Source organism: Chelonia mydas, chromosome 6 (genome assembly GCF_015237465.2).
Source record: "Chelonia mydas isolate rCheMyd1 chromosome 6, rCheMyd1.pri.v2, whole genome shotgun sequence".
In the NCBI taxonomy this organism is placed as follows: Eukaryota; Metazoa; Chordata; order Testudines; family Cheloniidae; genus Chelonia; species Chelonia mydas.
The window spans coordinates 83,914,014-83,927,941 of record NC_051246.2 but is presented as its reverse complement, the minus strand read 5'-3'; the positions used below and the strand labels follow the sequence as shown (position 1 = coordinate 83,927,941).

General features: G+C 41.1%; 1 protein-coding gene across 1 annotated transcript in view; it reads right to left on the bottom strand.

The window, feature by feature from the left end:
* Positions 1–13,928, bottom strand: part of COCH (cochlin) — a 42,935-nt gene that overhangs the window by 12,689 nt on the left and 16,318 nt on the right. The window contains 4 exon segments of the mRNA XM_037900538.2: positions 310–457; positions 543–587; positions 3,208–3,270; positions 4,680–4,813. Coding sequence (XP_037756466.2) covers positions 310–457; positions 543–587; positions 3,208–3,270; positions 4,680–4,813 — 390 coding nt within the window.

The following is a 13,928-nucleotide window of genomic DNA, read 5'->3' as shown; positions in this document are numbered from 1 at the left end:
TAATATTGCTCCTGTTGTCATGGGGATACTACTGGATCATCGGTAGAAAGGGAGGTGTCTGTAAGACTTGCTGTCTCTTAACAAAGTAGTTCACATTAGGAAAATCTTTAGAAACCTCTGTCCTAAACCATCCAGTCCCCCCAAATAAACTGATTTTAGTTGGATGTCTCAACTACAACAGTTCCTAAGCAGAATGTTATAACTTATACTACTCAAGTAGAGGTCTGCTGAATAGGATATTTTTATATGTTTCAGCTTTCTCATTTTAATAACTCAGTTTCTAGAGTTTTCTTATAACGTTGCAGATACCTGGCTTGCACAACTCCCACATGTGGTCCTTCGGTTCCAATTCCCAGCATCACAGCTACTTTCCCAACAAAGTTCTTCTGCAAATTAAATCTACGCTGCCCAATATTGTAGCTTCCATCAATCAGAAAAGCAATATCCGTTTTACAGTCTGTGAACACCCAAGATAATTAGATTAATTGAAAGGCAAAGGAACAGGAATTTTCTTTGCGTGAGTTGGCTATGTGGGTTCCTACCTTTGTTCCCAACCTTTTTCTCAAGAAGTTTCTTCAGTCGTTTATCTAGAATGTAGGAAACAGCAGGGTTATTTAGGGAACAAGAGGCTGAATTGCATAAACTGAAGCTAGAAGAGGTCAAGATGTTAAAAGCTAGGTTCTAATCTTGCCATCTGTCCTGCGTGAGAGGTGGCACGTATGTGAGCCTTACAATTTTCTGAATGCTCCTTGGGATTCCAGCCCTGATTTCCCCTCACTTGGGGGGGGGGGAGAAAAGTTCCTCTATCCTTTTTTCATGTATCAGAGGGGTAGCCATGTTAGTCTGGATCTGTAAAAGCGGCAAAGAGTCCTGTGGCACCTTATAGACTAACAGACCTATTGGAGCATAAGCTTTCGTGGGTGAATACATGTTGACATTCATCCGATGAAGTGGGTATTCACCCACAAAAGCTTATGCTCCAATACGTCTGTTAGTCTATAAGGTGCCACAGGACTCTTTGCCCCTTTTTTCATGGTGTATCTCAACTCCCCTTTATGCACCAGCTACTTGGCTAGGGGTTGAGGTGGACAGTGGGAAGAGGAGTCAGGGCTACTCCCAATGGAGAGTAGCAAGTGAATAACCTGCTCTCCTCCCCACAACCAGACTCAGTCTCTCTTGCACAACTAAATTCTGTGACACTCTACCTCCGAAGGAGTTTAGGAGAAAGGTCTTAACACAGAGTAATATGTAGGACAGATTCTGCCAGAGGCGGCAACTGTGAACATAGTTTAAAAAAGAATGTTAAGCTCTCAGAAGAAAGAAATTTTGCAGGGCATGAATGTTAGACAGGTTGGTGGCCCATAGTGGCATTCCATCACCCAAATGTTAATATGGGGCCAGTTGTAACTTTGCCCCAAATATGGAAGAGTACGTACCTATACTGCCCCAGGAGCAAAACAGGACTCAAACTCAGAGTCCTGTGCTTCCTAGTTTTCCCTGCCTTCAGGAAAGATATACCTTGCCTCTGATCTTCAGTGGTGCAGCACACTTCCCCCAGGATGCTGGTGCAATTACACTAGTTAGTATGTCTGGGGGGCAGGAAAGAGGAGGCAAGACTCTGTCCATTCCCCCATCCCTTCTTGCCGACTGGTGCAGTAGGGGTGTAGTGCCCCTGCAGCAGCTGCTCCTCCCTTTGTGCTTCCATCCACAGCACGGGTAGCCGGTGCATTGGAGTAAGGTATACCTTATACTGTCTTACCCTCCTGTATGGTCCTGAAGGACTAGCTACAATCTGGCCCTATGTTATTAACTCGTCACACACAATGACAGAGAAAAATATTGTTACTGCTTCATCTCTTCAAAAAACAATTTAAAGCAAAGTCCTTTGTCTTTGAAACTCTGTGAATATAAGACTCAAGTTATGACAACATGAAGTAACAATATTTAGTTGCAGCACAACAGAAAATTGATACTGCTGCTTCCATGAAGGAAGAAGTGAAGAGAAAGGAGATGCTCCAGGAGCCAGGAGGGATTCATGGTTGCTAGAAACTCAGCTTGGTAAAGAGTTTACTTTGTTTTGATCTGTAGATTGAGGTTCATCAAACCCTTTATGTATGTGTGCTTCTAACAATTATCATGAGGGGCAAGATGGACTGGGGATTAGACGTCTTCACAGCAAGGACTGATTCTTTGACCAGTGAAAATCCTGACAAGGAATTACACCCTCTAGCTACACCCAAGAGTGCATTCACACAAGACTGTCCATCTTTTTTCTGGCTCTGTCCATTGCCAATGTATCCACTCCAACTCCAATATTGTGCCAGAATTTTTCCATACTTTCCTGACTTTGACCAAAATCGTGGCTGCTGCTGTTGGTTCTTTGAAGTGCAGTAGCTGAACTACAAACACATGGCTGAGTGTAAAATTTGGTGGAGGGAAAAGCAGGCACTTAATTTTTTTATATTCATCTTTGTTTTTCAGAAATACACAGGCTCAAATACTGGTAAAGTTATGGCAACCTTAAACCTGTGGTAGTGAGCATCAGTCGTTCCTCCTCACAGGCAAACCTGGGAGAATGAAAACCATTTCTATAGCTTTGTCTACTGTCATCTGAGCAGTTATGGGATCATCTTGACTTTGAATACAATGTGTAATAACGATGACTTGGTATTGACTTATTTCCTTTTCAATGTTTCTATATCTGATCTGATCAAGACTGAGTACAACTGCATGAATGACAAGAATTCTCCAGTCTATCCTCGACAGTGCACCCGTCACCATGGTATGAGGATCTAAACTTCACCAGTACACTGAATCAGACAGACAACTCTCTCTCAAATTCCCTCTCTAAAAAGGAATGCATTCTCTTCATTTTCATATCAATCACTTGATGGAAATGAAAAAGCCTCTGAGCACACAACAGGTTTCCTTGTTGAGTTATCTGTATGACGCCACTGTGTTCACTCAAGTTTCTACCAGTTTACACCAGTATAACTGAGATTGGAATCAGCCTCATAGATTACAAATGCTACCTGATATTGCCTGTTAAGTATATTGGGTAAAAAGTACTGATACGTGTAACTTTATTCAAAAGATGAGTTGATTGAGTCTTTCCCTATCAGGCAGCCATTTACACATGAGGGTACATTTCTCATATAGTGTGGAAGGCTTCCCTTGGGAAGATCATCTATTAGAAATGTTTCCAACCTCTAGAGGGGCGTGCTGTTGATAGTGGTCCTCCAGCTGCTTCAAGTGCTCCACTCTTGGTCCCTGTATAATATTGAAAAGATGAATTCATTGCATCTCACTGCAGTCAAATTACATTGCAGGTGTTTAAAAAGTAATCAAATTTGAAAAATGTACAATTGATAAATAATTACAGCACATCTAGTTTATAATGGCCCGTGAGCTAAGGCAGGTACGTTTTATAATTTGTAAAAGACAAACTCAGACAGCAATGGCTCCCACTGAAGCCATCTGGATTTGATGTCACTCAGCACCACTCAGAATCAAGGCCTTAATTTGTAGTGGCCACCTTATGGGAATTACTAGTGTCTCATAGACTTGGCAGGTAGAATTTATGTAAACAGTTTGGAAGCACTACAGAAAATTTTAATTCTCCTGTAAAATAATAGTCCAGAAACTACAGAAGCTTTCTTCTGTCGATGTATACTTCTGAAACCAAAGCTGCAATGAACAACCACAGTTTTGCAAAGGGTCATCCTCAGATATATTCCACCTGATCCAGTGATACCTGTGACCCTGCTTGCCAAAAATCCCTTTTATAAAATTCCTCGTCCCAATACTCTTTAGAGAATGAAAGCCCTAACCAGGCATGATAAAATAGACACATAGGTGAGTCTCTTCTTACAGGTAGATTTACTGGATATACTGAAATCCTGACAAGGAACAAGTTTCACAGAAGACCAGGTTTTATCTGTCTGTGTGATGGAAGGTAAAGGAGGAAAAAACTTGACTGGCCATCCTTTAAGATTAAGGTAGATCACCAAATGCCAGTTAACTGATTGTACAGACAAAATTTTCTTTAAGGATATGTGAACCTGCAGCGTAGAGGTTCAAAGGAGACACTTAAGCACATTATTACCTAACTAAGGTCCTGATCCTGTGAGGTACTGAATTCCTATGGGAGCTGAACACTGGACAAGATAGGGCCCTAAATGAAAAAACATACAATGTGATGTTACTGACCTACATAATCCCTTTTCTTTATTCAGTTTCTCACAAAATGAGGATAGGAATTTTCCTGGAGGCCTTTGGCAAGGTTGCTTTTTGCGCCATTTTCCTAGGATGAAGGCTGTAGCATTTGGTACACTCAGAACAGTAACAGACTGGTCAATGGGTACTGGTGCCCAGATCCTCAATGGGAATTGAATTCAGTGGGAGTTAGGTGCCTACATACCTTCTGAGGATCTGGGTCTGAGTAACTCAAGTCTGCTTTATGTAGCAGAGTCAGCAGCAATCATTGACTGAATAGTCCAAATGGAATAATATGGTAAGGCGATTATAAGAAAATGGAGGATAAAACAACGAGAAAAGGAGAAAGTCAGCCATTGTTTCTACAGCACACTGTATAGCCACAGGCCACTGAAAGGCCTGGACAAATTTCTGTTAACATTGCAAATATACTTTACTAAATAATAAATACTTGATCCACTTACCAGCCACTGAGAAAGATGAAGCCCATCTAGTGAGCACCTGAGACTGGATCCCATTGGCATATATGGCAGAGTAGTTCTCTTGTCCTGGCAGGGTCTGTACCCTTACAATTCCTCCCGCATTGGTGATCACGCCTCTGCGATAAAAGAGGACGGTCTTACCACAAGGCCAACTAAATACTTCACAAGTATAAAGTAACATTTTTAAAGAGGCATTAAAAAACCCCCAGAAAGGACAAGGTCCTTAATTTTTAAAATTATTTTACTATTACAACCAACTAAGCTAAGTAAAACTATGGAAAAAAAACCCTACAGCTGAGATAAGCAAGGATGGACACTGCTGAGACTCCATCTCAGGCCGAGGTGTTTGAGAAGGAACCGAGGCTATTTCACCCATGCAGCTCCACATAGCCATGGTACAAAGCATAGGGCAGAGTAGAGCACATGTGCAGGCCAACTGGACACTGCTACCTAAAAATCTCAGACGGAAGGTGCCTGGGACGCATGCACACCTGACATGGAGCACCCATAGGGACACAACTTGAAGAAGAATCAATGGCCCTGGTCAAAAGAGCTAAAGAAGAAAACTATAATGGGTGAAGGTGAGCTCCCAGAATTTCTACTGAACCTGTTCCAGCACAGTGCTGTATTCTTAAATAGGGAACCATAGAACGGTTTAAGAGACTTCTGGTTAGGAATCATGAGTTGTTCTCCCGGTCCAACAAAGGTATAGGTTGTACTGCACTGATCTAGCACTAGATTGATACTAGGAGAAACCAACCAATTAAACAGCTACCTCACTGGTTGCCAGTAAAAAAAAAAAAAAAAAAAAAAGGAAAGAGGCACTACAGGACATTGAGGAAATGTATCAGGAAGACATTATTGAACCTTTGACTATGGATTCACCCATAGTTCTGGTTAAGAAAAAGGAAGGCAGCACCAGATTCTGGGTGGACTATAGAAAATTAAATGAAGTCACTTTAAAGGATTCTTATCCATTACCATGAATAGATAGTACCATGCATGCTATAGCAGGTTCAGCCTGGGTTTCCACACTGGATCTTAAAAGTGAGTATTGGTGAGTAGAAATGGATCCAAAAGACGGGGGGAGGGAATTGCTTTCACAGGAGAACAAGACTTGTGGCAATATAAAGTGATGGCTTTGGTCTTGTGCAGTGCACCAGACATATTTGAAATGCTAATGGAGAGGGTAGTACATGGCATGTCCCTCACAGTCTGTCTGTTATCCCTATATGATATCCTGGTGCATGATAAACCCTTTGAACAGGAACCAAACCATTTACAAAAGGTCTGTGAGATGCTGAAGGCAGCCAGTTTGAAACTGAAGCCAAAGAAATGTGAGATGTTCCAATAAAGGTAATCTACTTGGGCACACAATTAGTGGGGAGGGAATTTTCACTGACAAAAGAGAATTGAGGCGGTACAGAGCTGGCCAACTCCCAGACACTTATAGATGTACACAGTTTTGCACGGCTCTGCTATTACAGAAGGTTCAGTATTGCAAAAATGATGGCATAAGTTGGGTGAGAAAGGGAAACAATTTCAGTGGTCAGCAGAGTGTGATAAGTGTTTTTCAGAGTGTGTTTTCAGAGTTGAAAAAGGCTTCACTGACTGCTCCTGTCTTGGCCTACTTGTGTTTCAAAACTCGTTGGACAGAAAGGCTGGTGCTTATGGTTTGGCGGAAGTATTGACACAAGAACTCCAGGGACTTGAGAGCTTACCGTAGCAAAAGTCTACGTTCTCCTGAGAGAAATTATTGTCCCACCTGAAAAGGAACTCCTAGCAGTGGTTAAATCTATAGAATGTTTTTACCACTATTTGTATGGGAGGAAGTTTATGATCAGGATAGATCAAGCTTTTCTGCAATGGCTCTTTAGGTTCAGAAATCCTGAGGGACAGCTTGACAGATGGTTGGAGAAACTGCAGTGCTATGATTTCAAAATAGCACACAGCCCTGGCCATATGCATGTTAAAGCTGATGCCTTGTTAATGCAGCCTTGCTGCAAACCCTGTCCTAAGAAGGAGAGCAAGGAATTAGTTGCTCAAAGGAATGGGTGTGACTCCCTTCCTCTAATTCACAGAAGTGCTCATGTTTCTGATTCATCCACTGAACCATGGGGTGAGGTTGCAGGAATGGACCAAGAGCAATTCAAAACTTCCTAAAGAGAGGATCCTGATTGTAGAGTAGTGTGTGACTGGAGAATCACCTTGCAAACGCAGCAACCGTGGAACACCACAGTCAAAGCTTTCTAGTCACCGTGGGAAAGCTTGGAATTTAAGGATTAAATATTGTATAGGAGCAATAGTGCATAGTGCATTGCCATTGATGTTCTTGGGCCCTTGTCCTGTGATAGAGGCTGGCAATTGATATTTGCTGGTAGCTATGGGACTACTATACAAAACTGCCTGAGGCTTACTCAATAAGAAATCAAAAGGTTGTGACAGTAGCAGAGGTCCTTGTGAATGATTTCTTCACCAGATTTGGGATCCTGGGTGAGTTACACACAAATCAGGGTGAAACTTTGAAACCAAAGAGTTTCAACAGGGTTGTGAGATTCTAGGGGTCCACAAAACTCGCACCAGCCCGGCACATCCACAGTCTGATGAGATGGTCAAAAGGTTCAACAGGACTTTGGGGGTTCAGCTAGCTACCATTGTAGAACAGCACCAAGTGGACTGGGACTAGCATATCCCATTCCTTTTAATGGCTTATAGAACAGCAGTCAATGAGGGTACAAAGTGTACTACAGCACTCCTCAGGTTTGGGCCCCCTCCCAGCAAACATTTTGTATGGAGCTTCTGAAGAGGAACAAAAGGGTTTCAACCATTTGGATGATGCAGAAACCCTACAATCTAAAACTGAAAAAGTTCACATCTTTGCTAGGAAAAATTTGAGAACAGCTGCTGATAAAATGAAAAGATTGTGACCTGAGGTCAGATGGGGAAACTTTTAAAAGAGGGGAAGTTAGTCTGGTTCCACAATCCTAGGAGAAAAAGGGGTAGGAGCTCTCAGCTGGATAAAATTTGGGCAGAACCCTCACAATAGTAACTCAAATAAGCAAAGTGGTGTGTAGGATACAGTTTGGTCCCAGGACTAAACCCAAAGTTATCCATAAGGACCACCTAAAGCAGTATCAAGGGGTATAGTGTTTCAGCATGGCTACTGCCCACATCTGAGACTGTAACTGGATGCTGAAGCTGGAAAAGTTGTGACAGTGATGAGTCCCCCACTCAAACAGAATGGGCAGGAATTTTGTCACAGCCAGCAAGTTCCACAGAAACAACAAACGTGTCTCAAAAGTGCACTGAAACGAAATCCAGGGAGAGAAAAGCCTCGAAGAGATTTAGGTGGGAATAAAATTATTTTATGTTGGGGATGTGAAATTGTCTTGACAGAAAACACCATGCATATGTAAATAGTTAATTTGTAATCTGTTAAATTAGTTCTTTTCTTTTTGTTTGGGATGTATTAGTGGGTATCACCCTTTTGGACCTCATTGAGACTATTGACAAAGCTGAGGTTGATATGTAAGCAGAATGCACACTTGATATTAGCTGAAATGAAATAACCATATTTCTGGTCTCTATTTTTGTTCCTTTGTTAACGAATTTGGAAAGTTCATTTTCATGATAGCTCAGGATTTCCTTTACAGGTGAAATTCACCTTATACAGAAGGTCCACGTGGGAGCTAATCAGTAAAAAAGGGCTTGTGAATTTCTGCCTAATTGAAAAAAACAATTTTTGCTATCAAAACCTGATTTTTATTTTTACAGAACCACTGTATTTTACTCTGGGGCCAATGCCTTGCATGCCAAGGCTGTTTTGGTTATACTGGAACTTTATACATTTTCCAGGAATGTCTTTCATTCTATTAGAATCATAGAACTGGAAGGGACCTCGAGAGGTCATCTAGTCCAGTCCTCTGCACTCAGGGCGGGACTAAGTATTATCTAGACCATCCCTGACAGGTGTTTGTCCAACCTGCTCTTAAAAATCCCCAGTGATGAAGATTCCACAACCTCCCGAGGCAATATATTCCAGTGCTTAACCACTCTTACAGTTAGGAAGTTTTTCCTAATGTCCAACCTAAACCCCCTTGCTGCAATTTAAGCCCACTGCTTCTTGTCCTATCCTCAGAAGTTAAGAAGAAGAATTTTTCTCCCTCCTCCTTGTAACAACCTTTTATGTACTTGAAAACTGTTATCATGTCCCCTCTCAGTCTTCTCTTCTCCAGACTAAACAAACCCAATTTTTCTATCTTCCCTCATAGGTCATGTTTTCTAGACCTTTAATCATTTTTGTTGCTCTTCTCTGGACTTTCTCCAATTTCTCCACATCTTTCCTGAAATGTGGTTCCCAGAACTGGACACAATACTCCAGTTGAGGCCTAATCAGCGTGGAGTAAAGCGAAAGAATTACTTCTCATGTCTTGCTTACAATACTCCTGCAAATACATCCCAGAATGCTGTTTGCTTTTTTTGCAACAGTGTTACACTGTTGACTCATATTTAGCTTGTGATCCACTATGACCCTCAGATCCCTTTCCCAGTACTCCTTCCTAGGCAGTCATTTCCCATTTTGTATGTGTGCAACTGATTGTTCCCTCCTAAGTGGAGTACTTTGCATTTGTCCTTATTGAATTTCATCCTATTTACTTCAGACCATTTCTCCAGTTTGTCCAGATCATTTTGAATTTTAATCCTATCCTCCAAAGGACTTGCAACCCCTCCCATCTTGGTATTGTCCGTAAACTTTAAGTGTACTTTCTATGCCATTATCTAAATCATTGATGAAGATATTGAACAGAACCAGACCCAGAACCAATCCCTGCAGGACCCCACTCGTTATGTCCTTCCAACATGACTGTGAACCACTGATAACTACTCTCTGGGAACGATTTCCCAACCATTTATGCACCCACCTTTATAGTAGCTCCGTCTAGGTTGTATTTCCCTAGTTTGTTTCTGAGACGATCATGTGAGACAGTATCAAAAGCCTTACTAAAGTCAAGATATACCACATCTACCGCTTCCCCCCTATCCAGAAGGCTTGTTACCTTGTTACCCAAAGAAAGCTATCAGGTTGGTTTGACACGATTTGTTTTTGTCAAATCTATGCTAACTGTTACTTATCACCTCATTATCTTCGAGGTGTTTGCAAATTGATTTCTTAATTATTTGCTCCATAATCTTTCCAGGTACAGAAGTTAGGCTGACTGGTCTGTAATTCCCTGGGTTGTATTTCCCTTTTTATAGATTGGCACTATATTTGCCCTTTTCCAGTCCTCTGGAATCTCTTCCATCTTCCATGACTTTTCAAAGATAATGGCTGATGGCTCAGATATCTCCTCAGTCAGCTCCTTGAGTATTCTAGGATGCATTTCATCAGGCCCTGGTGGTTTGACAACATCTAACTTGTCTAAGTAATTTTTCACTTGTTCTTGTCTAAGTAATTTTTGACTATTGGTTAACTAATGGTCACCACATTTTTTTGCTATTGTCCTCTCATTTCCTGACAATCCACAGAAGTGGGCAGCCCTTTCTCTTGACCAGCTGCACTGTTAGTAGTAACCATGGTTTACATTTAGACAGTTCTTTTCATTCCAAAGCACACTCAAACAAAACAGAATTACAGGTAAATCACTGACATGCAGACACACAGAGGGGGCCATCCAATATCTCACTGCACAATACTGCGTGGAAGGGGGATTTTGGTCCAGGACATCAAAACAAACTCAACAAACTTCACTATTATGAAAGGTATAACTCTAGTCCAAAGCCCCCTGAAGTCTCTCAATAAGTTCAACTAGCTTTAGACCAGGCCCTGGGTAAGCAGACAGGACTCCAGGTTTTTAAAGACTCATCTTCCCCTTCAGAGGCATGGAACTCAATTTACCTATTGTATCTCAGAAGGTGATGGAGGGCCAGCTTGACCTTCTCAAATTTTTGGCATGTCTCTTTCCAGAAGGTCTTGGCATATCAAGACAAATTATTAGATTACTAAACTATTCCTCCAGATAGTAGAGGTGGCCTTTATACATGTATCTGAGAAAATGGCTTTTCTCAGATACATGTATAAATCAAATCAAACTATTAACACCTGCTGGAGCAGCCAGAGGTAAGCAAAAACAGTTCTACAGTTCAAAGAAAAGGGAAATCACAGATTTTTGCCTCATAAAAATTGTTTTCCTCTGGATAAATGTTCAGTCACTTTGGAATTCGTGATGGTCCTGACAGGCTTTTCATGTGAAGAGGGGCCCAGCAGCTCCACACAGCTCTCCTCAGCAGCGCATAAGCTACTTACTTTAAAAAAAAAAGTTTTATTTGAGATGATGCCAAGTGCCTGTTCCCTTGACTAGGCTTAGCACTGTCAGAGTAATGTAATGTTCAGATCGATGCAATTGTCTAGGGAAGGACAAGATGATGCCAAAACACAGTCTATGCAAGTGGATAGAAATGATGTTATCATGCAAGGACAGAAAAAAAACATGTCGAAATGAAAGCAAATCAATATTATCTTTTAACTACAGAGTCAATAGTCCAGTGGAAAGACACAAACATCAAGGAGTCCAGAGCTGAGGCTGCGCCCTTAACAAAAGTGTGTACTCATTTGACTCAGTCCAAAAATCTAAAGGCAAACTTCTCCTAGCATATTTCGATGCTAATAATTTTGCTCTACAGTTGATGTTTATGGGAAATCTACATGTGCTATACAGGGACAGAGCAGAATACAGAAGTCAGGATCTGAGAGGGGATAAAGAGACATCTCTGAGAAGGGAATTTTGCCCCAAAAGTTTCCATGATAAGAAGCACTTTTCACCATGACTACACTGTAAAATGTGTTTGTAAGTAGCTAATTACAGATGTCATTTCTGATGGAACCCAAGGATGAAAACAGAACCCCAAGCAATGACAGCTGAATTAACTTGGCTCCTATCTTTCTCTCCCTACGCCCTGACTTCTAGCTGCTAATGCAACTCCTTCCATCTCCTTCCTCCCCTGTGGCCACAAGAAATGGCATCCTTCCAACTGCAGCTTGTTGCTGCTGGCCTGCCTGTATTCTGTCTTTGACCCAGAGCTGTTCTGGGTTCAATGCCAGCTTCTCCCTACCCCCACAGGTTCTGTTGTCTCTGCTTCCACTGCACTCTGTTTCTGGCATGACTTAGGAACAAGACCCAGCAGGAGAAGGCAGTGGCCCAAAGTTTCCCAACAGACCTAACTGCTCAGAAGTGCATTCCTCTGGCCAAACAAACGCTCTACCAATTTTCTCCTAGTGAACACCACAACTCAGGAAATTCTCATACCCCTTGGGATTAGCCTGTGTCCTAAAGACTAATATAGCTAACTTGTGAAAAGTGTGACATTTCTTGTGACACTGGCAGTATGGGAGTCCAGTGTCAGACTTGAGGCATGTCCCACCTCTGACTAGGCTTTAAAAGTTAGGGTTTAGCATATACCATCTAAAAATTAACATATTGGGCCAGATCCTCAGCTGGTGTAATCTGGCACATAGGCCACTATTACCCCAGCTGAGGATCAGGTCTTCAATTTTGCCTTCTGATTATTAATCCAATTAATGTCTCAAGGGTAGCTTTAACTCAGTTCCTCATGCCTAGGCATAATCATCCTCAGTAGGTTCCCTTCCACTCACCATGACAGAGAAATACCTTTTATAGTCTAGTCAGGAAAAGGCTGGTGATGTTCTGTATCTTAACAGTAATTAGGCACATTAAAAAGAAAGGAAGGATTTAATACAATAACCAAAATGGGCACAAAACCTCACATCAGTTACAGTATAGGGAATTCTGTGGGGCCATATTCTACAGTTATTAAACATGTCAAATAGTATTACTCTAGCAAGTAGTCAATTGAAGTGAAGAGGACTACTCATGTGAGGAAGGATTGGAGAATCCAGCCCTGAATTAGTGATGGGTTAATTCCAAATCCTGAATCGAGATTTGTATCTAAACTCTGTCACGTGGGCCTATTTTTTATTCAAATACAGTTTTACTGTGAAGAATTCTCTCTTGTTTGGTTGTGAAGTCAGTTCTTTAATAACTTGCATTAAAAGTTTTACCAGCACATTCTTGTGCTATTAACTTTTTAAAATCTAAAGTACTATACTGTATGTATTGTATTTGAACTCACTAAAAAGCATACAAACTATTTCGGTAGCTTTCAAGAAACACACAATATTATTGTACAGCAAATAAATGTCTCTACAAACTGGGACTTGAAAAAAGAGTTCAGTGCATGGGTGGAGGGTATTATATTGCCCATTGCCTAACCCTGGTTGGGAGTGTGGTGGGAGTTTGAATTTCTGCAGCACAACCTCCCCATGCTCATACTTTACATAGGTGGAGCAGTTTTTACCCTAAAAGAATAAGCAAAAATACCAGAGAAATAATAATTTCTTTTAAAAAAAAAATAAAAAAAATTAGAGTTTAGGTGTTGGGGTTTTTTTCTTTTTAAAGCAGAGGTTAAAGCTGGATTATTCTCCTGAAACTATGCCAGTGCCATTAGTATGTAATATGAGATGTAGTGAGTGTAGTGTAGTGTTTTTTTAAAGTTTTACGTGCATGGAATTTATAGATTGAGATATGCAGCATTAAAGAAGGGAACTGTGCAGCAAAACCAAGAATGAACAAGTTCGGTTGTGCCTATATCTGCTCCTTTATGATGCATAGAGACAGCCGCAAATTTTTATCAAGTTTTCTGCTTATGTAATTGACACTACTGCGGCCAGCAGTGGAGTTTGAATTTGAGACCTCTAAGGCTAATAGTATGAGCCTGAGCTAAAGACTATATTGCATAGCTGGAAAAGTGGCAGACATATTAACATATTCTATAGACCAGCTACTAGGAGGGACAAAGATCCACATGTTCATAATTCATTCATAGGGAAGAAAAAGTATACAGATAAAAACAAATAAAATGTATTAAGCGGTGGGGGGAAAGAGTCCTATACCCACACGATATTTTTGGCGTCTGAGAACTGCTGCTTTCAAGAATCATATTACTGGAAATAGGCAAAAGAACTTTACTGTTACTCTAACTTGCCTAATCATTGCAGTATGTGAGTGCATAATTGGAGTCAAGACCCAATACATTAGTCACTCCAGGTAAGAACATATTGCTATATGGATAACCACAATAATTTGGGATCATCCGAAAAACAAGAATTTGACTCTGGAAAATTCAGAACTGTGTTCCAGCAAACTTTCTTCTGAG